The 23,357-nt window shown below is 45.5% G+C and overlaps 1 protein-coding gene across 2 annotated transcripts in view; it reads left to right on the plus strand.

The window, feature by feature from the left end:
• BCCIP (BRCA2 and CDKN1A interacting protein) overlaps positions 1-23,357 on the plus strand; it is a 226,144-nt gene that overhangs the window by 86,676 nt on the left and 116,111 nt on the right. For both annotated transcript variants that reach the window (XM_069239708.1, XM_069239707.1), the window contains exon 6: positions 19,645-19,816. In XM_069239708.1, coding sequence (XP_069095809.1) covers positions 19,645-19,816 — 172 coding nt within the window. The remainder of the gene's footprint in view (positions 1-19,644; positions 19,817-23,357) is intronic.

Consider the following 23,357-nt stretch of genomic DNA (forward strand, 5'->3'; position numbering starts at 1 on the left):
ATTCTTTCATTATCTTATTCAATACAGCATCTCCTCGTACAGCAGCTTTCCAATTCTCCCTAACTATAGCTCCCCACGTATCTGATATATCTGCCACCATCCACTCATCCTCTTCAAACTTCACTTCGTCATCCACCGGTAATCTAGACATAGAATCGGCATTTATTTTCTTTATACCCGGTACATATCATTTTTAATGTGTACTCTTGTAGTCTATATATCCACTTAGCAATCCTTGGTGTAGGTTTGCTGGCCCCTTTACTGGTGAAAATATCTATTAGCGGTTTGTGATCTGTCCGTAGTTCAAATTCTGTGCCCCATACATATGTATGGAAACGTTGCACACTCCACCAGCATGCCAATGCCTCCTTTTCGATAGTTGAGTAAGTTGGTTCAGCACCCTTCAGTGTGCGCGACGCAAAAGCTACCACTCTTTCTCTGCCTTCATGTCTTTGCAACAATGCCGCCCCAATCCATAATTACTAGCATCCGCCACTATTATAGTCTCATCCTCCGGACCATACAGCTTCAGTGTGATGGCTTTCACTATTGAATTCTTAATCAAATTTAAATGCCCCTTGACACTCCTTGGACCACTTAAAATGGCAACCTTTTTTCATTAAGTCTCTCAGCACATGCACCTTGTCTGCAAAGTGATCTACAAATTTCATGTAATACTCAGCCAAGCCAAGGAATGATCTCAGTTGTTCTTTGTTTTGAGGAGAGGGAGCCTTTGATATGACATCTATTAATTTTAGCTTTGGTTTTATGCCATCTTGGTTCAACGTGTGCCCTAAGTACTCCACCTTACCAACACAGAATTTGCATTTATTCCTGCTGATGGTAAGCACTGCTTTCTCAAATCTTCCCAACACTTCCCCCTATACCTCATCATGTGCTTGTTCATTTTCCCCCCAAACCAACACATCATCCTGGAATACTAATGTGTTACTCATGTTGCACTGAATCTTTTGCATAATCCTCTGGTACACTGCAGAAGCGGATGCTAAACCAAAAGGCATCCTAACACATCGAACGCCCCCTCTGTTGTGAGGAATGATGTTAAATGTCGGGAATTCTCTGACAAACGCACCTAATAAGCATTCGACAAATCCAATGTCCTGAAATACTTCCCTTTCCGAACACTGGCCAACATTTCGTTTATCCTTGGTAACGGGTACCGATCAATCAAAATATTGTAATTAAGTCCCTTAAATCAATGCACATACAAATTCTTCCATCAGGTTTCCTCTCTATAACTACTGGACTCAGCCATTCGGACACTTCTATTGGTTCAATTACGCCTTCTCCACATAACCTCTGAAGCTCCTCTTTCAATTTTTCTCTTAGTGCTATTGGCACCACCCGTGCCTTGTGTACATTTGGCACATCCCCCCTTTTTAAAACAATTTGATGTTCAAAGCCTTTGAGGCAGCCCAGTTTCTCTCTAAACAATTTGGGAAATTTCGTCACCCATTTTCCTTCCTGTAAGGAAATGCCTCCTTGGCATGGTTACCCCCTGACTTTTTGCCTTTGCTGATGCTATGTTTTGAATTGAAAGTGTGCTGAGGCCTGCTAACCAGGCCCCAGCACCAGTGTTCTTTCCCTAACCTGTACTTTTGATTCCACAATTGGCACACCCTGGCATCCAGGTAAGTCCCTTGTAACTGGTACCCCTGGTGTGTGCTGGTGAGAACAAAACGAGTAAGTCGACATGGCACTCCCCTCAGGGTGCCATGCCAACCTCACACTGCCTATGCAGTATAGATAAGTCACCCCTCTAGTAGGCCTTACAGCCCTAAGGCAGGGTGCACTATACCATAGGTGAGGGCACCAGTGCATGAGCACTGTGCCCCTACAGTGCCTAAGCCAAACCTTAGACATTGTAAGTGCAGGGTAGCCATAAGAGTATATGGTCTGGGAGTCTGTCAAACACGGACTCCATAGCACCATAATGGCTACACTGAAAACTGGGAAGTTTGGTATCAAACTTCTCAGCACAATATATGCACACTGATGCCAGTGTACATTTTATTGTAAAATACACCCCAGAGGGCACCTTAGAGGTGCCCCCTGAAACCTTAACCGACTATCTGTGTAGGCTGGCTGGTTCCAGCAGCCTGCCACAACCGAGACATGTTGCTGGCCCCATGGGGAGAGTGCCTTTGTCACTCTGAGGCCAGTAACAAAGCCTGCACTGGGTGGAGATGCTAACACCTCCCCCAGGCAGGAGCTGTAACACCTTGCGGTGAGCCTCAAAGGCTCACCCCTTTGTTCCAGCACCGCAGGACACTCCAGCTAGTGGAGTTGCCCGCCCCCTCCGGCCACGGCCCCCACTTTTGGCGGCAAGGCCGGAGGAAATAATGAGAATAACAAGGAGGAGTCACTGGCCAGTCAGGACAGCCCCTAAGGTGTCCTGAGCTGAAGTGACTCTAACTTTTAGAAATCCTCCATCTTGCAGATGGAGGATTCCCCAATAGGATTAGGGATGTGACCCCCTCCCCTTGGGAGGAGGCACAAAGAGGGTGTACCCACCCTCAGGGCTAGTAGCCATTGGCTACTAACCCCCCAGACCTAAACACGCCCTTAAATTTAGTATTTAAGGGCTCCCCTGAACCTAAGAATTTAGATTCCTGAAACCTACCAGAAGAAGAAGACTGCTGAGCTGAAAAACCCCTGCAGAGGAAGAACAGAAGACACCAACTGCTTTGGCCCCAGTCCTACCGGCCTGTCTCCTGCCTTCCAAAGAAACCTGCTCCAGCTACGCTTTCCAAAGGACCAGCGACCTCTGAATCCTCAAAGGACTGCCCTGCTTCAAGAAAAACAAGGAACTCCTGAGGACAGCGGCCCTGCTCCAAAAGACTTCAACTTTGTTTCGAAGGAGCAGATTTAAAAACCCCTGCAACTCCCCGCAAGAAGCGGGAGACTTGCAACACTGCACCCGGCGACCCCGACTCGACTGGTGGGGAAGCAACACCTCAGGGAGGACCCTCCGGCGACTCCGAGACCGTGAGTAACCAAAGTTGTCCCCCCTGAGTCCCCACAGCGACGCCTGCAGAGGGAATCCCCAGGCTCCCCCTGACTGCGACTGCCTGAACCTAAAGTCCCGACGGCTGGAAAAGACCCTGCACCCGCAGCCCCCAGCACCTGAAGGAACGGAACTTCTGTGCAGGAGTGACCCCCAGGAGGCCCTCTCCCTTGCCCAGGTGGTGGCTACCCTGAGGAGCCCCCCCCCTTGCCTGCACCGCTGAAGAGACCCCTTGGTCTCTCATTGAAACCTACAGAGAACCCGACGCGTGTTTGCACACTGCACCCGGCCGCCCCCGCGCTGCTGAGGGTGTACTTTCTGTGCTGACTTGTGTCCCCCCCCGGTGCCCTACAAAACCCCCCTGGTCTGCCCTCCGAAGACGCGGGTACTTACCTGCTGGCAGACTGGAACCGGGGCACCCCCTTCTCTCCATTGAAGCCTATGTGTTTTGGGCACCTCTTTGACCTCTGCACCTGACCGGCCCTGAGCTGCTGGTGTGGTAACTTTGGGGTCGCTCTGAACCCCCAACGGTGGGCTACCTTGGACCCAAACCTGAGACTTGTAAGTGATTTACTTACCTGATAAAACTAACAATAACTTACCTCCCCCAGGAACTGTGAAAATTGCACTGTGTCCACTTTTAAAACAGCTATTTGTGTTTTATGTGAAAAGTATATATGCTATTGTAATTATTCAAAGTTCCAAAAGTACTTACCTGCAATACCTTTCAAATGAGATATTACATGTAGAATTTGAACCTATGGTTCTTAAAATAAACTAAGAAAAGATATTTTTCTATAACAAAACCTATTGGCTGGATTTGTCTCTGAGTGTGTGCTCCTCATTTATTGCCTGTGTGTATGTACAACAAATGCTTAACACTACTCCTTTGATAAGCCTAGTGCTCGACCACACTACCACAAAATAGAGCATTAGTATTATCTATTTTTGCCACTATCTTACCTCTAAGGGGAACCCTTGGACTCTGTGCATACTATTCCTTACTTTGAAATAGTGCATACAGAGCCAACTTCCTACACTTCCTCACTTCCTTCTGTTAACAACACTTGTTCCGGATGATTAGGATTCAGCCCGACTCCCAGTGGTCGTTGCTCCTTCCATCTGAGCAACGATCTTCCTTGTCGCACTACATATACTTTTCCTCGTGTTCTTCTGTCCTTAAATGCAAGTTCCCCTTCAAAATAACCCAATGTTTGGAGTTTACCACCACAATATCCCTACGGCTCCACATCTGTATGACTAAGCTTGTTATACTTCAAACTTCCCCACACCAACACTTGTTTGTCTATCAATGTAAATGGTGAACATGAGTCTGCCCACATATGTGACTGTTTCCCATTTATTTCAGTGACACACTTAGGTGGGTTGTATTCCTCACTCTTCACACCATGTTGAGTACACACTAGTGCGCCGCCTTCCACCACAGCCAAGATTTCCAATTCATCCTCACTTGTACTACCGTCTTTTGTTTTATTCTCTTCCATTTCCCTTTTTCTATATTTACAGACTTCCTGAATTTACTTTCACCAGTCATCCTGCATACCCTTGCAAAATGTCCTACTTTCCTACATTTAAAACACCTAGTGTTCATGGCTGGACAATTTTTTGCTTCCGCTAAATGTTTGTTACTGCCACACCTGGAGCATTCTTTCTTTTTTCCAGAGCCTTCTTAAATTTATTCACACTCTTCTTGGTGAATCTCACTTCACCCACTACATTCTGTTCCCTACTTCCAGAATCTGCGCTATTCAGTTTTTTGACATACTGATATGTACTCTCCATGTGTCTAGTGACCTCAACCATCTTGTCCAACGTAGGGCTTTTCAAACCTAATAAATGTTCCTGTATTTTTATATCTTTCAGTCTATTTATGAATTGGCCACGAATAATTTCATCATTCATATCCTTGAATTTGCAAGTTATGGCCAAACTTCGTAAACTATTTACTTACTGATCTATTGTTTCTCCTTGTTTTTGAGCACATGAGAAACATTTGTGCTGTTCTACCACAATATTCATTTTCTTTTCCATAGTTCTCTTCCAATGCTTTCATGGCATTTTCATACACCTCTTCCTCCTGATCACAATCTTCTCCCTCTACCGCATGTAATGGTAGGGTTTTCAAAACTTTTCTTCCCTCCACTCCGAGACAGTGCTTCAAAAGTGCTAACTTCCTCTTTTCCACATACATCTCCTCTCCAGTGGCATCCAAATACGTAATAAAAGCATCTTTCCAATCTTCCCAAACCATGCACGGTTCTCCTGGATGTTGTAAAAACGCTAGTGGTGGTGGTATTGATTGTGATGCCATTGTCACTGTGCATGTTTCTGTTGAACAGGTCTTTATTATGTATATCTATGTATATTTTTCTATAATAGTATCTTGCTTTCCCTTACAGCCGTGCGCATCAGCGTTGACACTTGCTTAAGGTTTGATGCGCAGTGCACGTTGATCGTGTTAATCCTTGTGGCAGCGTCACTTTGCTAAGCAACGCTGTTGCTTGTAATGTACTCTGCACACGCTTCTTCATGCGCACGGGTGACGTTTCAACACGCGCATGACTAATAAAAATAATGGCAAAAAAAAACAACAGTGCCGTAAATAAACACACCGCGTGTCGCAGCACACTTATCTTTAGACTTGTTTTTCCTCTGTCCTACCGCCGGTCGTTTATGCCAGGATCCAGGGGTCAGATAGGTTTCCAGGAGACTGCATGGGCTCCTGCTCGTCGATGGGTTTCCAGGAGACTGCCTTGACTCCCGCTCGTCGCCACTGATAAGTTTATTCTCAATGTACACAAAAGAAATACACAGTGAAAATTCCTCTCCTTTTCAAGCAGGTTTATTTATCTTAAGCGAACCCTGGCCCGGCTGTCATCCACACCAACCGCTCTTCCTGTTTTCCTCTATCCACTCCTTTCCAGAATCCCCCTTGTTGCTGGGAGACAGCCAGGTTCCACCAAGCCATAAAGCAATATATAATAATACTTACAATACAACATCTTCCTTGTGGAATGAACCGAGATTTCCTATCTGTTTATCAATATTGAAACGTTATTTTGTTTTCATTATTATACGTGTTGGGTAATTTTGAGTGGACATTGATTTGGCTGTAGGTTTGCTGTTGAAGCCTATGAGTTCTGTGCCTAAAACAGCAGCCATCACCTTTGTATTTTTGCAGTGTCTTAACGTACTGGAGAGACAACGTCCTGCAAAGGTTTATCTCTTAGCTAACTCTCAAACAAATTCTGTGGGTACTTCCGAATGTGCTTGGAGGCGCAGTGAAAAGAAAAACGTGTGACCACACTGGATGCATCTAGTATTAATTAAAATACAGCTGTAGAATTGAAAATGAAGTCCAGTGTGAGCCACTTAGCAATCCAAAAGTACGCATGTGAAAAACCAACTTCAAATTCATTTAACCCTTCATCCCTTCATACAGGGGAGTACAAGCCCTCTTAGTTAACTTGCTAGGACCCTTGGTGATTGGAATCCATTTATCATTGTTCTTTGTAAAAATAATACCGCCCAAGAGAAAATAGTTACCTGAAATAACAACACTCCTAATCATCAATGTGTTACCGAAGATCTGCAAATTACTGAGTTCATTTATGTAGTATGGTAATTAGCAAAACGTGGCGTTCTACATCTCTAATGAAACAAAAACACCTTCATTTCACCATAAAGAAATACTGAATGTCTTTTGAGAGAGGAAATATTATAATTATGAGTGATTCACCCACATCAAATATAAGTGCAACTTTAAGTATGCACAAGGTGTATTGTTGTAGCTGAAGCTGCCCGTGTCTGTGGTGCACATCTGAGTGAGCCAATGTACTTCACCTCAGCAGTCAGTCTGAGTCTTTTCGATTTGCTCTTTTCTCTTGCCCCATGCCTGCCTTCATATCTCAGGTCGGCTCCAATTCATGTATTTCTTTATCCCTTTGTGTCCAGATCCGTATTGGTCTCTGACTGATTCTGGTATGTATGTAGGAGTCCTGCAGGCACTCAGTCACCAAGTCCTGACTTGCTTCTGACCTTTTTAAGGTAGTAATGAGCTACCCAGAGTCTGATGCTTTTCATTGTAAATCAGCGAGAACAGAAGATAATACGCACGCTTGCTCTTGACACGAAGATCAGCTTAAAGTTAATCTCCTGGGTTGCTGGAATTAAGTGATTTTTAAAATGCTAATCAGACTGTTTTCGAGCTGCATAGTAATAATAATGATGATAATACATTTTCCATTTGCATCATGCACGTTTAACTTGCAGAGCCTGAATATAAATTGGAGTGAGTGCATTGGAAAGGACTCAACGCTATGGCTTATCAGTTTACAAAAATGAGACCATCAGGCTCACAGTGCCCCTGGCTCCATCTCCATTATGGCCTCTGCTTTTGTTTGTTTGTGTTTTTTTTTTATAAACTCTTCAGTCTCTGCTTTTCTACGGACTGTTGACAAGCACAATCTGCACTTTAATCTTTTGAGCGGGTTGGTGGTTATGTTTCTTTGAGGTATTTTGAATATGCATGGCTTTTCATGCCCATCTATAACTGGCTGCACTTTACAGGGTATTCTTGGCACAGAATCCTGAATTCAGGGACTCTTTGAGGATGCCAGCTTTATAGGCTTATCTTCTGAGACTGCATCTGCTGCCAGGACTATTGATTCTGTTTTTTTTATTGAACAACTCTGGCGTTCGTGGAAAGCTACTGTTGTGAGTGTGAGTCTGTTTGTCAGATGTCTTTAATGGGTACCGGGTAGTAGAGAGAGGCTAGTGGAATATACCTCTGACGAAGGGGGAGGGAGGCCTCAATATGTCAGGAGATGTTAATAAAGGATTTTAAATGAGAGGCTTTTTATTGCTTTCTTCTGTGGGTTGGGCATTCTCTGTATCAAAGTGAACTATTTTCTAGGAAAGGAAGTATATGGCACTCTGAATGCTCTGGCAGTGGTTTGACGTTTGGGGGTAATGGCTGATATGAGTATCCAGCAGGGCTGGTAGCAGGTGCCTCAATGGACCGCTTGAGCCATAGCACGATACAGACTTCTGGATGGTCGACGATCAGAAGAAACGATTTGGTCAAAGTGAACGTGGAGAAAGTATTCTGTACCTTTGAATGATCTTCATGAGCAGACATGTGGGCCTACAGCACTATTAGGGACTGCCATTGAGTGGGAATGATAAGTTTCCACCCTTGCCCCTTTGCCACATAATCACAGTTTATGGTCTTCCCTCCTTATGCAACTGGCTGCAAGGGCTATGGGTCGAGGCAAGTATTGTTAAAGAGGTCATTCCTTAAGTGTGTAGGGAGGGTTCCAAAGTCACATTTAGCAGCAATGGTTGCTAAATGGAGATATATCTCATTTACAAAAGAAAATCAAATTTACGAACCAGGTGAAATGGAGCGATGTCTTTGATAAACTTGTACTTCACAAATAGAGCATGGTAATTTGAAGAAGTTGCTTTCTCCGAAATGGTGCATGACGAAATCCATTGTCTTATTTGTTGCTGCCAAGTAGAAAACAATAGAGAGTAAATTGCTTCTGATTGAACTCGGACAAGACTGAGGTGTTAGTCTTTGGGAAGAATGCCTCGCCATGGGACTCTGCCTGGTCCCCACAGACACTGGACCGCCCCATGCCCTTCTCGCAAGCGAGAAACCTCAGAATCACAATAGACAACAAACTGGACATGGCTGCCTCATTCAACACACTAGTTTCTGCCTGCTTCAACACACTAGGATGCTGAAGAAAATACTTAAGTGTCTACCAGAAAGTGGAAGTAAATTCATCACCCAAGCCCTCATGACCAGCAGACTGGACTCTGGAAACATCCTGTATGTAGGGATTACCAACTAGCTCACAAGATTACTGCAGCTCGTCCAAAATGCAGTAGGCAGACTCGCTCTCGATTTCCCACATCAAGCCCACTCACACCACACTTTTGAGAACTCCATAGGCTCCCAGTACACAAGCGCATACACTTTAAACTCCTCACCTAACCCTACAAAGCTCGCCACAACACTAGCTCTGTCTGCCTGAATAGCCGTATTCACTTCCACCGACCTTCCAGACACCTCTAATCTGCCGGTCTTTCACTAGCACACACTCAACACATACATAAAAGCAGAGCTGGGAACTGTACCTTCTCGTACCTGGCCCCTGAAGCTTGGACCTACCTCTTACATCACATCGGAGCCGCCTCCTCCCTTATTGACTTTTGCAAGAAGCTGAAGACCTGGCTTCTCACGCAAGCTCCCAGAAATGGTCTCACACACCTGCTACAGAGCGGCTGGTACCCTCACAGGGAATTAGTTCACTATTTTAAAAAAACAACAACAAAAAAAAACTTATTAGGTTATCAGTCTTTGGTCAAAGGGATGGCACAGCCCTTTTTTCACTCAAAGTTTCAAACAAAATATTTTTTTTATCTAGAAATAAAATTGTACCATGCTCTCCATTCCTATCACATATATAATAAATATGCATCTATATGCCTAACAAACGCAATATGTTAACCCCCAAAAGAGACCTACTTTTCAAATTAATGAAAGAGCAGCACTTTTTTATTCTGTAAACAATATCACATTTATAGTTGATCTGTTGGCATGCAAATAATGGTAATTATTTGATGCTCCTTGTCTGCTTTCTTCAATCTGTCTTAACCATAAGCATTTCTTTCCTTTAATTTGGCTTTACAGCCACTCATGATCATTAATCCGGACCATTTCAAAGTAAAAAAACTATCAAATGCATATTATTATGGAGTATAGTTTTGATGCCAGCTCCAGTTAACCTGGTGATCAGTTTCTGCATGAATTATTTGTCTTCAGATTTGGAACTTTTCTGAGAGCCCAGCGTGTTGAAGATATTAATAAAAGTGATTTTGAGACTGAGCCTTGTAAGAGATGCTGTGTTGTAGGTAGAGAGGAGGGTGCTGAGCATTTGCCCCTTTTTTTATCATGGAAAATATAGATGGCAGAGGCTGCTTCATGTAGCTCAGCTCCCGAGATCAACCAGGAAATATTAAGTCATTGCCAGCTTGTCTGTCATACTTTGGGTAAAAGAGAAATTAACTGTGACAAAAACTGAAGGATGCAAGTATTACATTTCAAATACAGGCAGACTCTTGTGTTCAGAGGTAAAGTATTTCAGTGAGTGCAAGGGATGTAGATTGTCAATTCTGGCTGAACCAGGGTGAAAGGTTAGGGATATCAATCCAGATATTAAAGTTGTATAACAATATTGAAATGATGTGCCACAGAGCAAGCTGGGAAACAAAATCTGCAGGTTCCTCCGCAAAATAAAATGCATACACGACCCGGTCAATCGCTCAGAGTGCATAGTCAAAGTGCAATGTATAGTGGCTAAAATGTCTCCTTTGAAAATATATTTTTCAACTAACGTGGGTACCCCCATTCTCAACATTGTAGTAAATCTTAGAGACAATTGTCAAACCTGAGCAATCTATAGTGGAGTGATAAGTACCAGTTATCCATGTGTCACTTAGGCCTCTTTACGAGTGTGGCGGTTGGCCCGCCACCATGATGGCGGTTCAACCGCTACATTACGACTGTGGCGGAGCCGCCATGGTCCGAGCACCAGCACTGCCAGATTGCTGCCAGTCGACAGCCTGGTGGTCTTGACGGTCGTAATCCGCAGTTTGAGTCTCCTTTCCGCCAGCCTTTGCTCACACTGCCATGGAAAGGCTGGCAGAAGGAAGATGTTGGGGGCCCATGGGGCCCCTGCACTTGGGCAGTGCAGGGGCCCCCATGGACAGCTCCCTCTCGCTTGTCACTGCCTGAATCATGGGCAGTGAAAAGCGTGACGGGTGCTGTTGCACCAGACGCACCGCAACACTGCCACCGGCTCAATTACGAGCCAGCGTCAATGTTGTAGAGTTTCCCACTGGGCCAGCGGGTAGAAACGCTGTTTCCGCCCGCCGGCCCAGCAGGAAACTCGTAATAGGGCAGGCAGAGGGACAGCCACATAGGCGGTCATCCCGAAGAAGGACTTTGACAGGCGGCGGAGCCCCTCAGTGTCAATATGGCATAGTTATTTTCTTATTGAAGTTTAGGTTTCTCATTGTGATTGCATTAGTACACAGTTTAATTTATGACTGAGATAGATGCAAGGAGCACTGGTTAAGAAGGTCTTGTTTTAAATATTAAGGTACTAATTTTCATGACTTAGTACAGAGCTAGCATTGTGTGTGACAAAATCCGAATGTTAGCTTAGTAGGGAAAGCAAATCAGGGTACCTTAGGGGACATTTCTAGTCCCAGTCCTGGGTTAGTCATTGGTGTGCTTACATTAAGCTGAAGCCCCACACACCCTCCGCTTCATCTAGAGCTCCCTAAGCTCACAGATGGGGGGGGGGGTGTTTTTGGGGCACTAGTGGACGGGGGACAGGCAAGGTGAAGTGATGCAGGAGGTGTAGGAAGTTGGCTCTGTATATACTATTATATACTATTTCAAAGTAAGAAATAGTGTGCCCAGAGTCCAAGGGTTCCCCTTAGAGGTAAGATAGTGGCAAAAAGAGATAATTCCAATGCTCTATTTTGTGGTAGTGTGGTCGAGCAGTAGGCTTCTCAGAGGGTAGTGTTAAGCATTTGTTGTACACACACAGGCAATAAAGAGGAACACACACTCAAAGACTTACTCCAGGCCAATAGGTTTTTTTATACAGAAAAATATATTTTCTTAGTTTATTTTAAGAACCACAGGTTAAAGATTTACAAGTAATACTTCTAATGAAAGGTATTTCACTCAGGTATTCTAGGAACTTTGAATAATCACAATAGCATGTTCAGTTTTGACAAAAATGGCAATAAGCTATTTTAAAAGTAGACACAGTGCAAAAATCAACAGTTCCTGGGGGAGGTAAGTAATTGTTAAGTTCACAGGTAAGTAAAACACTTACAGGGTTCAAAGTTGGGTCCAAGGTAGCCCACCGTTGGGGGTTCAAGGCAACCCCAAAGTTACCACACCAGCAGCTCAGGGCCGGTCAGGTGCAGAGGTCAAAGAGGTGCCCAAAACACATAGGCTTCAATGGAAACAGGGGTGCCCCGGTTCCAGTCTGCCAGCAGGTAAGTACCTGCGTCCTCGGAGGGCAGACAAGGGGGGGTTTTGTAGGGCCCTGGGGCGGGGGACACAAGCAGGCACAGAAAGTACACCCTCAGCGGCGCAGGGGAGGCCGGGTGCAGAGTGCAAACAGGCGTCTGGTTTTGTATTGAAAGCAATGGGGAGACCCAGGGGTCTCTTCAACGATGCAGGCAGGCACAGGGGGGCTCCTCGGGGTAGCCACCACCTGGGCTAGGCAGAGGGTCGCCTGGGGGTCGCTCCTGCACTGGAGTTCAGTTCCTTCAGGTCCTGGGGGCTGCGGGCGCAGTGTTGGTTCCAGGCGTCTGGTCCCTTGTTACAGGCAGTCGCGGTCAGGGGGAGCCTCTGGATTTCCTCTGCAGGCGTCGCTGTGGGGTTCAGGGGGGTCAACTCTGGCTACTCACGGGCTCGCAGTCGCTAGGGAGTCCTCCCAGAGGTGTTTGTTTTCTGCAGGCCGAGCCAGGGGCGTCGGGTGCAGAGTGGAAAGTCTCACGCTTCCGGCGGGAAACGTGGGGTCTTTAAAGTTGCTTCTTTGTTGCAGAAAGTTGCAGTTTGTTGAACAGGGCCGCTGTTCTCGGGAGATTCTTGGTCCTTTAGATGCAGGGCAGTCCTCTGAGGCTTCAGAGGTCGCTGGTCCCTGTTGGATGCGTCGCTGTTGCAGTTTACGTTGAAGTAGGGAGACAGGCCGGTGGGGCTGGGGCCAAATCAGTTGTCGTCTCCGTCTTCACTGCAGGGCTTCAGATCAGCAGTCCTTCTTTAGGTTGCAGGAATCTCTCTTCCTCGGTTCTGGGGGCCCCTAAATACTGAATTTAGGGGTGTGTTTAGGTCTGGGAGGGCAGTAGCCAATGGCTACTGTCCTTGAGGGTGGCTACACCCTTTTTGTGCCTCCTCCCTGTGGGGAGGGGGGTACATCCCTAATCCTATTGGGGGAATCCTCCTTCTACAAGATTTCTAAAAGTAAGTCACCTCAGCTCAGGACACCTTAGAGGCTGTCCTGACTGGTGGGTGACTCCTCCTTGTTTTCCTCATTATCTCCTCCAGCCTTGCTGCCAAAAGTGGGGGCAGTGGCCGGAGGGGTGGGCATTTCCAGTAGCTGGGATGCCCTGTGGCGCTGTAACAAAGGGGGAGAGCCTTAGGCTCACCGCCAGGTGTTACAGTTCCTGCAGGGGGAGGTGAGAAGCACCTCCACCCAGTACAGGCTTTGTTCCTGGCCACAGAGTGACAAAGGCACTCTCTCCATGAGGCCAGCAACATGTCTGGTGTGTGGCAGGCTGGCAAAAACTAGTCAGCCCTCACTGGAAGTCGGGTATGTTTTCAGGGGGCATCTCTAAGATGCCCTCTGGGTGTATTTTACAATAAAGTGCACACTGGCATCAGTGTGCATTTATTGTGCTGAGAAGTTTGATACCAAACTTCCCAGTTTTCAGTGTAGCTATTATGGTGCTGTGGAGTTCATGTTTGACAGACTCCCAGACCATGCACTCTTATGGCCACCCTGCACTTACAATGTCTAATTTTTGGCTTAGACACGGTAGGGGCATAGTGCTCATGCACATATGCCCTCACCTGTGGTATATTGCACCCTGCCTTAGGGCTGTAAGGCCTGCTAGAGGGGTGACTTACCTATGCCACAGGCAGTGTGAGGTTGGCATGGCACTCTGAGGGGAGTGCCATGCCGACTTAGTCATTTTCTCCCCACCAGCACACACAAGCTGTGAAGCAGTGTGTATGTGCTGAGTGAGGGGTCCCTAGGGTGGCATAAGACATGCTGCAGCCCTTAGAGACCTTCCCTGGCATCAGGGCCCTTGGTACCAGGGGTACCAGTTACAAGGGACTTACCTGTGTGCCAGGGTTGTGCCAATTGTGGCGACAAAGGTACAGTTTAGGGAAAGAACACTGGTGCTGGGGCCTGGTTAGCAGGGCCCCAGCACACTTTCAAATCATAACTTAGCATCAGCAAAGGCAAAAAGTCAGGGGGTAACCATGCCAAGGAGGCATTTCCTTACAGGAGGCAATTTAATTAATTGTTAAAACAAAGATTACAACTGGGGTAGTTATTGCAGTGTTATTGTGGTATTGCGCCCTGTTCTGGGCAACAGTGCTGTATTAGCACCTAGGAATGCCAGACGTTTCACATGTTAGATGGGGCCAGGGGCCATATTACAGACAATGCCCCGGCGCGCAATGTGCATGTGTGCCAGCCGGGCACTTTGAGATTACAGAAGGAGCTGCAGATGCTTGTGCGGCCCCTTCTGTAATACAGATGGGGCTGGTGCACATGTAGCACCAACACCATCTCATATGCATGGGGAAATAGCCCCAAGTAAATGCTGGAATGTCTTTGCCTCTGCGCCTACACTGACTTTTGGAGGCATGTGCAAAGGCAAAGTAGCTAAAGAGGCACACTAAGTGCACCACAAAAAGGTGGCGCACCGTCAATGTACCTTCCAATGGCAGTCCTCTGAAGGGGTGGAAAGGGGTCCTTTAGACCCCTCCACCCCAGACATCCCCATGCAGGCGCGTGCAGCTACTCACTGCACCCGCCTGCAAAGGGATCTCTTTTACCTTCTTTAAAGTGCAGATGGGTTGCAGCCTGCACAGTGAAGCACTAAGCAGCTTTGAAGCAGCTGCTCTGTTTCACGTGAATGTGCTGCCTCTAAGGCAGCACAAGTTTGCAGCTGCTGTGGGGGAAGCACATTTACTGTAATAGGGTGTAAGGAAATGCCTCCTTGGCATGGTTACCCCCTGACTTTTTGCCTTTGCTGATGCTATGTTTTGAATTGAAAGTGTGCTGAGGCCTGCTAACCAGGCCCCAGCACCAGTGTTCTTTCCCTAACCTGTACTTTTGATTCCACAATTGGCACACCCTGGCATCCAGATAAGTCCCTTGTAACTGGTACCTCTGGTACCAAGGGCCCTGATGCCAGGGAAGGTCTCTAAGGGCTGCAGCATGTATTATGCCACCCTAGAGACCCCTCACTCAGCACAGACACACTGCTTACCAGCTTGTGTGTGCTAGTGAGAACAAAATGAGTAAGTCGACATGGCACTCCCCTCAGGGTGCCATGCCAGCCTCTCACTGCCTATGCAGTATAGGTAAGACACCCCTCTAGCAGGCCTTACAGCCCTAAGGCAGGGTGCACTATACCATAGGTGAGGGTACCAGTGCATGAGCACTGTGCCCCTACAGTGTCTAAGCAAAACCTTAGACATTGTAAGTGCAGGGTAGCCATAAGAGTATATGGTCTGGGAGTCTGTTTTACACGAACTCCACTGCACCATAATGGCTACACTGAAAACTGGGAAGTTTGGTATCAAACTTCTCAGCACAATAAATGCACACTGATGCCAGTGTACATTTTATTGTAAAATACACCACAGAGGGCACCTTAGAGATGCCCCCTGAAACTTAACCGACTATCTGTGTAGGCTGACTGGTTCCAGCAGCCTGCCACACTAGAGACATGTTGCTGGCCCCATGGGGAGAGTGCCTTTGTCACTCTGAGGCCAGTAACAAAGCCTGCACTGGGTGGAGATGCTAACACCTCCCCCAGGCAGGAGCTGTAACACCTGGCGGTGAGCCTCAAAGGCTCACCCCTTTGTCACAGCACCGCAGGACACTCCAGCTAGTGGAGTTGCCCGCCCCCTCCGGCCCCGGCCCCCACTTTTGGCGGCAAGGCCGGAGAAAATAATGAGAATAACAAGGAGGAGTCACTGGCCAGTCAGGACAGCCCCTAAGGTGTCCTGAGCTGAGGTGACTCTAACTTTTAGAAATCCTCCATCTTGCAGATGGAGGATTCCCCCAATAGGATTAGGGATGTGACCCCCTCCCCTTGGGAGGAGGCACAAAGAGGGTGTACCCACCCTCAGGGCTAGTAGCCATTGGCTACTAACCCTCCAGACCTAAACACGCCCTTAAATTTAGTATTTAAGGGCTTCCCTGAACCTAAGATTTGAGATTCCTGCAACTACAAGAAGAAGGACTGCCGAGCTGACAAACCCCTGCAGAGGAAGAACAGAAGACCCCAACTGCCTTGGCCCCAGACTTACCGGCCTGTCTCCTGCCTTCCAAAGAAACCTGCTCCAGCGACGCTTTCCAAGGGACCAGCGACCTCTGAATCCTTTGAGGACTGCCCTGCTTCGAAAAAGACAAGAAACTCCCGAGGACAGCGGCACTGCTCCAAAAGAACTGCAACTTTGTTACAAGGAGCAGATTTAAAGACCCCTGCAACTCCCCGCAAGAAGCGTGAGACTTGCAACACTGCACCCGGCGACCCCGACTCGACTGGTGGAGAACAACCAACTCAGGGAGGACCCTCCGGCGACTCTACGACTGTGAGTAACCAAAGTTGTCCCCCCTGAGCCCCCACAGCGACGCCTGCAGAGGGAATCCCCAGGCTCCCCCTGACCGCGACTGTCTGAACTCCATTTCCCGACGGCTGGAAAAGACCCTGCACCCGCAGCCCCCAGCCCCTAAAGAAACGGAACTTCTGTGCAGGAGTGACCCCCAGGAGGCCCTCTCCCTTGCCCAGGTGGTGGCTACCCCGAGGAGCCCCCCCCTTGCCTGCCTGCATCGCTGAAGAGACCCCTTGGTCTCCCATTGAAACCTGAAGGAAACCCGACGCGTGTTTGCACACTGCACCCGGCCGCCCCCGCGCTGCTGAGGGTGTACTTTCTGTGCTACTTTGTGTCCCCCCCCCCGGTGCCCTACAAAACCTCCCTGGTCTGCCCTCCGAAGACGCGGGTACTTACCTGCTTGCAGACTGGAACCGGGGCACCCCCTTCTCTCCATTATAGCCTATGTGTTTTGGGCACCTCTTTGACCTTTGCACCTGACCGGCCCTGAGCTGCTGGTGTGATAACTTTGGGGTTGCTCTGAACCCCCAACGGTGGGCTACCTTGGACCAAAAACTGAAACCTGTAAGTGCCTTACTTACCTGTTGAAACTAACAATAACTTACCTCCCCCAGGAACTGTGAAAATTGCACTGTGTCCACTTTTAAAACAGCTTATTGTGTTTTATGTAAAAAGTATACATGCTAAAGTAATGATTCAAAGTTCCTAGAGTACTTACCTGCAATACCTTTCAAAAGAGCTATTACATGTAAAATTTGAACCTGTGGTTCTTAAAATAAACTAAGAAAAGATATTTTTCTATAACAAAACCTATTGGCTGGATTTGTCTGAGTGTGTGTACCTCATTTATTGTCTATGTGTATGTACAACAAATGCTTAACACTACTCCTTGGATAAGCCTACTGCTCGACCACACTACCACAAAATAGAGCATTAGTATTATCTCTTTTTACCACTATTTTACCTCTAAGGGGAACCCTTGGACTCTGTGCATGCTATTCCTTACTTTGAAATAGCACCTACAGAGCCAACTTCCTACATAGGGCCCTTTTCGCAGTTTGCAACTATTTAAAGGTGCGCCGTGGTGCAGACTGGGAGAGCCCGCCATATGTTATGTGGCTCCAGATGGGGTTGGTGGGGAGAATGGTAACACAACATCAAGAGGTAATCAAAATAAATAAAACGAGGCCTTGGTTTAAAGAAATGGTTGGTTGAGGGTTGGGGGTTCAGAAATGCCATCAAATACCAAACTAAACATCTTTTGGTTGTTTGGATCAGGCTTCTTTTGCAGGCAGTTGCCACTAATTGACCAGCCATAACTATTCATGTTAGTCTCTTAGAAATCATTTTTATGTTTTGGTATGTGCTTATCTTATTAAATTGATTGGATCTCCAAGTACTTCTATAATGCAGTCTAGAGAGGAAAAGAATGTTGATAATCTGCATGTTTTTATGTCTCTCTTCCATACACATCTTTGGCTGTCTATTGGTAGTTAGATTTTTATGCTGGAATTGAAATATGGGAGTAAGAAGAATGCTACTGTTTGAACAGAAGGCAGTTGCTGTGTTCCTGCTTTTGCTCGCAGTCTTATATAAATATGCTCCAGCTCCTATATACATATACAGGTTTCAACTTCTTTGAACCATGCCATCTTCTCGGTTTTCTTCTTTGTCAGTCTTTGCTCCTGATTCAGTGGTTTCCCTCCCAAGACTTCTTTGTCCCATTCAAGGAAAATTTTGTTCTCACCATGTTTTGATTGGATGAGGTGTTTCCTTCCAATACTGACGTCAAGAGCTTGCAGTGAAGGGCATGAGGAACTATTTTATCTTCCTTTGTCTCATCTTGTTCTCTTTGCTACTCCCCCTTTATTGTCCTCGCATTAATTACCCCTCACCTACCAGTGCGCCCCCTCCAGCATCCTCACACTGTTCTCTGGGTAGCCTCTTTGGTTTACAAACCATTCCATGATGGCTGACCTCGCGTACGCTTCTTCACCCCAATACTAGAATGTTTTTCTTAAACTTTAAGAAAAACTAGTCCAAGATGGCTACCATGTGTGCAAATTCACAGCACCTAGCTAAGAAAAAAACAAAATATTGGCAAAGCCAGTAGGTCTTCTCCCAAATCCCTCCCTCCTCTTCCCAATCCCTCTTGGCACAGACAAGACCTATTGACTTTGCTTTTGCTTATTTCAGAATTTACTATGGTCAGGTATTACAGCTGCTGGGCTGTTAATATATACTATATAATAATGAATAGGGAAACATTATTGCCGTACTGCCTAAAAGCAAAAGTATTTTTTGGTCTCAAAAAGCACACATTGCCATTGTCCTTGGCACTGTAGGGAACTATGTTGTGTGCAGATCTAGCTCATGTGAAAGAGCATAATGTGTCATTTACAGATAAGTTACAGTGTCTGAAAAGGGCTTGCCCATGCTGTAGTGGTCAGAACAAAAATGCAAATGAGACCGGAACTGACCAACAGAATGTGAGGGGTGGCAGAAAGGCCCTGTGAGTGTGTACCTTGTCAAAAGGGTGTAGCACAAACCACTGTAGTGCATAGGAGCCTCACCCCCTTCAAGGTCCGTCATTCAGACCAGAATTAAAGCTGTAAGATATGAGAGACTGGGCCCCCTCTTTCACGTTCTGGGGTTGGGGGGGGGGGGGGGTGGCGAGGTTGAATAATTTTGTGTACCACCACTGGTGTATCGTTGCTGCAGTCATGCACTACTGTTTAATTTGTTGCAGTGTTTGGTATCCTGTGAAAGAGTTGAGAAACTTCACTCATTCCTAGTCTAAACCTCGTGCCTACATATTAACTGAATTGCAACCTCGATTGTCATTGAACAGCAGTGCTTTCCAGTCTCTGTGATTTTTATCATCCCATTTTCAAGTCGCCTGCCGGGCAAAAGATGAACTTTAAATACATCACTCAAAATTGCCTTCTAGTGCGTGGAAGACAAATCGGGTGGTTTTACAGAAGATGTGATTGAAGACACGTAGCATTATCAACACGCTAAATGTCATGCTTTTGTCACAAGTAGGTTTGTGTCTCTGTGCACTCTTTAATATTATTCGTCATTGTTCAGCATCGTAGGTTATGTAAAAACGGTTATCTCTCTTTCTGCTCATCAGGAAAGAACTGGCCGAGACACAAAGAACCAATAAGCCATGTGGGAAATGCTACTATTATCTGATGATCAGCAAGACCTTTAGAGAAGCTGCAAAGAATTCCAGAAACCCAGCTGGACAGCAACCAAAAGATGAATTGACGTTTTCAAATGCTGAGGATGAATTCTTTTATGAGGTAAAATACATGTTTTAATTTCAAAACCCTGAAAAAAGGTCACTCTTGAAGAGGAAATGCTGCCTCAATATGACTTGAGCTAGATTGATCTCTGCTTTCCACTGAAACAGCTCTCAATCGCTGAGAAAGTTTCTTTCAATTGTGTACTAGTAATTCATCCTTGCTGTTTAAAATGCACTGTATTCATTCGCAAAGTGGTCCAGAAGGATCATAAGTTAGTCAGGACACCCTCCATTACAATCTTGCCAATACTACAGCACTGCAGAACATGGGAGTAACAGAAATAGAAAGTCTGAGTTATTTTCCAGTTTAGGACGAAAGGCTGTCACCCACTTGATAGGTGACATGCTACATCCACTGGCCCATCTTGGCACTTATCACTAAGATCAAACTGAGAGCTGCAACCTGCTGTATTGTCTGGGAGCGCCACACGTTTTCTAAAAAATCATACAGGGTTTAGGTAAGGCCACTTGAATTTGTCACGAGATGTGAGAGTTGCTATGCAGAGGGGAATCTAAACGGATAAAGCCACTTCTTTTGTGGACGGTGTGCATTTTATTGTGTCCCCAAAAATAAGATTAAAATTGTGGTGGATGTTAATTAGACCCACTGGCAGATTTCAACATGTTTCTGCCATTGCAACATTGTAAAATGAGGTGTATGTGACATTCGTCAGGACAAGGTTGCCCTCTCTGTTAGGAAAATGAAGAGCATAGAAAATTACAACCTGCATGAAAAGAGGTTTTAAGTGTTTCCCTCTAATGTTCAAGGTCTGTTTATCTGAAAAACATAAGTCTGATAGCTATTAGATAGTGGCATACACCACACTTAGGGGGTTATTACAACTTTGGAGGAGGTGTTAATCCGTTCCATAGGATATAATGGACTCGTAATACGGCTGGTGGTATATCCGTCACTTTACCGTCACTTTTGGGACGGATTACCACCTCCTCCAAAGTTGTAATAACCCCCTGAGTTTGTTAATAGGCATCTCAAAAGCAATATATCCGTGTGTGACGCAGAAAACATGAAAACGTGTAGTGGACACAGCACTCTGATGAGAAAGGCATGTATTTACATTTTATCTTGCATAGAGACTGTTAAAAGTTAGGCTTTCCCTCTCGGTAGTGGAGAACAAGGACCATAAATGTAGAGCTGCAGAATGAATACAGGGATCATCATCTTCGATTCTTCAGTCTACCTAATGTAGATCTTCAGTCTGCACAACGATTAGACAGTGAACCTACACTGGCCATTAGACCAGCAGACAAAGGTGGGGCAATTGAGCTTTTAAACATAGATGATTACAGAAGAGAATGCTTAAGACAACTGAGGACAGAACTTTCTATTTCTCAATTCAGAGGAATCTAACTAAACACACTGAGTACTATAAAAAGGATGACTGAAGAAGTTTTCAAACATGCCTTGATTATCAAACAGGAACGTGACTTCCTTAATAGGACAACCCCAGGGTCCCATACTTATATGTGCTCCTATTAATCCAACGGGCAGCCAATTGTCTCTGTGATTTGGTTCTGCACTCAGACCTCTCTCCCCATTGGTAGACCACTTTCTTTGTACTTTGGTGCTAAAAATGCTTCACATCTAAACACTACTAAAGCTATCTTCTGTCGCCTAGATTACCTTGACCTTGATCCTTCTAGTAATACGCTGATCGAGCTGGAGTTAGTCGATTTAAACGTGCATACCCCAACTGGAGGCTCGGTCACTAATAGAACGACTTCTACCGAAGACCTCAGAATCCCAAAAGACACCAATCACCTTCATCACCCAATGTGCAATGCTGGCCTTGACAGAAAACAGCTTTTGTTTTGAAGATCAATTATATCTACAAGTGAAAGGGACTCCCATGGGCAGTACATTTAGCCCAAATCTGGCTAATGCATGTAGTTTTGAGGCCACTTGCATCTATATACAGGCAAATCCTTTTTACACCAGTGTCAAAGTATGACAATGATATATGGATGACATCTTGATTATTTGGGAGGGAGATAAGACATCCGTAACAAACTTCCTACAATGGAACAACGGAGTAACTCCTCATCTGAAATTCGCAGGCCAGGCCAGTCCAGTCCGGCAGTAACAACTTACGCTTCTTAGAACTGGTTGTATACCCACACACTGGGATTTCACAACTGAAACATATAGGAACCCCTTTGACAGAAATTCTCTCCTCTTAAGTGAAAGGTACCATCCTAAGGCCCTGAGAGAGAACTTACAAGTAGTACAATTCTTATGTGTCTGAAGGAACACTTCAGACGGATACGTTCAACTGACAAGCTGCCGTTCTGTAAGAAAAACTACAGCAATGTGTTTGTGAACATTTACTCATGCTTCCTAAATAATATAAAAATATTAATCAACCGGAATAGGCATTTTCTAAATTTGGTGATGATCTCCTTTCCTAAACCACTGTGTGTTTAAACACAGCCAAAATCTGAAGGGCATTTTGGTACATACAACAGCTAGGAAGCTGAACTCCTCTTCACAGGCTTCTCTTTGGGGATTTCTAAAAAAAGTAGGACATGTGGAACTTGTTTGGTATGTTCCTTCACCAACCCTTTCACACAAATTGATCTTGACTTTAAAACACCATGGGAGTTCAACTTTGCATGACCTCAAAGCAAATGAGGGCAAGAGTCAATGAACATAAAAGTAATATCGGTTGCAGACCTAGTATTACACAACTGACCAGTCGCTTTGTATCCTTTGGTCATACTGAAGACTAGCTGAGATGGACGGTGATGGATAACCCACACTTCATTAGCCGTCCCAGAGAGCAATCCGATTTGTTTTGCTCTTAAAAAAAGCAACCTTGAATGCATCAACTGCAAACAAACACCATGGCTCAACGATGATGTTAAATGGCTGACACTGTTGCAGATTAGAAAGTGATCACATGTAAACATGAAATTCAGGACACAAAGTTTGCCCTTATTCCACATTACACTACTTCTGAAATTGTGTATTTGCATATGATATTGACCTATGTTACTTTCCGGGTCTGTAGTGACTGAATGAAGACCATTAATGTCTATGCCTTGTGACACTTAATAGTAAGTAACTATGTGGACACTACATAATCTTATATATGGTTTTAGACAATCATGTCACTCCTGAACGTCATGGAATTACACCTGCTAAAATGAATTTGCCATTGATGTCGATTTGCCTCATAATGCACCTGCCACCAACCACTTATTTGTATGCCTAGTGACACTGACAATTACATTGAAATAACAACCCCGACACTACCGTTCTGTTGCCTTGTTTACCATACTTAGTGGAGTACTCTGTCACATAAGGATGTTGGCATTTGTGGTGTAACAAAGACTCCAGTTCTCATGATCCTATCTCGCATGCACAGCACCTTACACACTTGCCTCCTCCCTAATGATTATATTGAGACCACATATTTTCGTGCTTGATAATACTCTGATAATAAGAACATTCATGTCACCACAAACACTACATTTTTGCTGATTACGCTTGGCATACTTATCACAAAACAAGGTCACAA

The sequence above is a fragment of the Pleurodeles waltl genome, chromosome 6, assembly GCF_031143425.1.
Source record: "Pleurodeles waltl isolate 20211129_DDA chromosome 6, aPleWal1.hap1.20221129, whole genome shotgun sequence".
NCBI classification, from domain to species: domain Eukaryota; kingdom Metazoa; phylum Chordata; class Amphibia; order Caudata; family Salamandridae; genus Pleurodeles; species Pleurodeles waltl.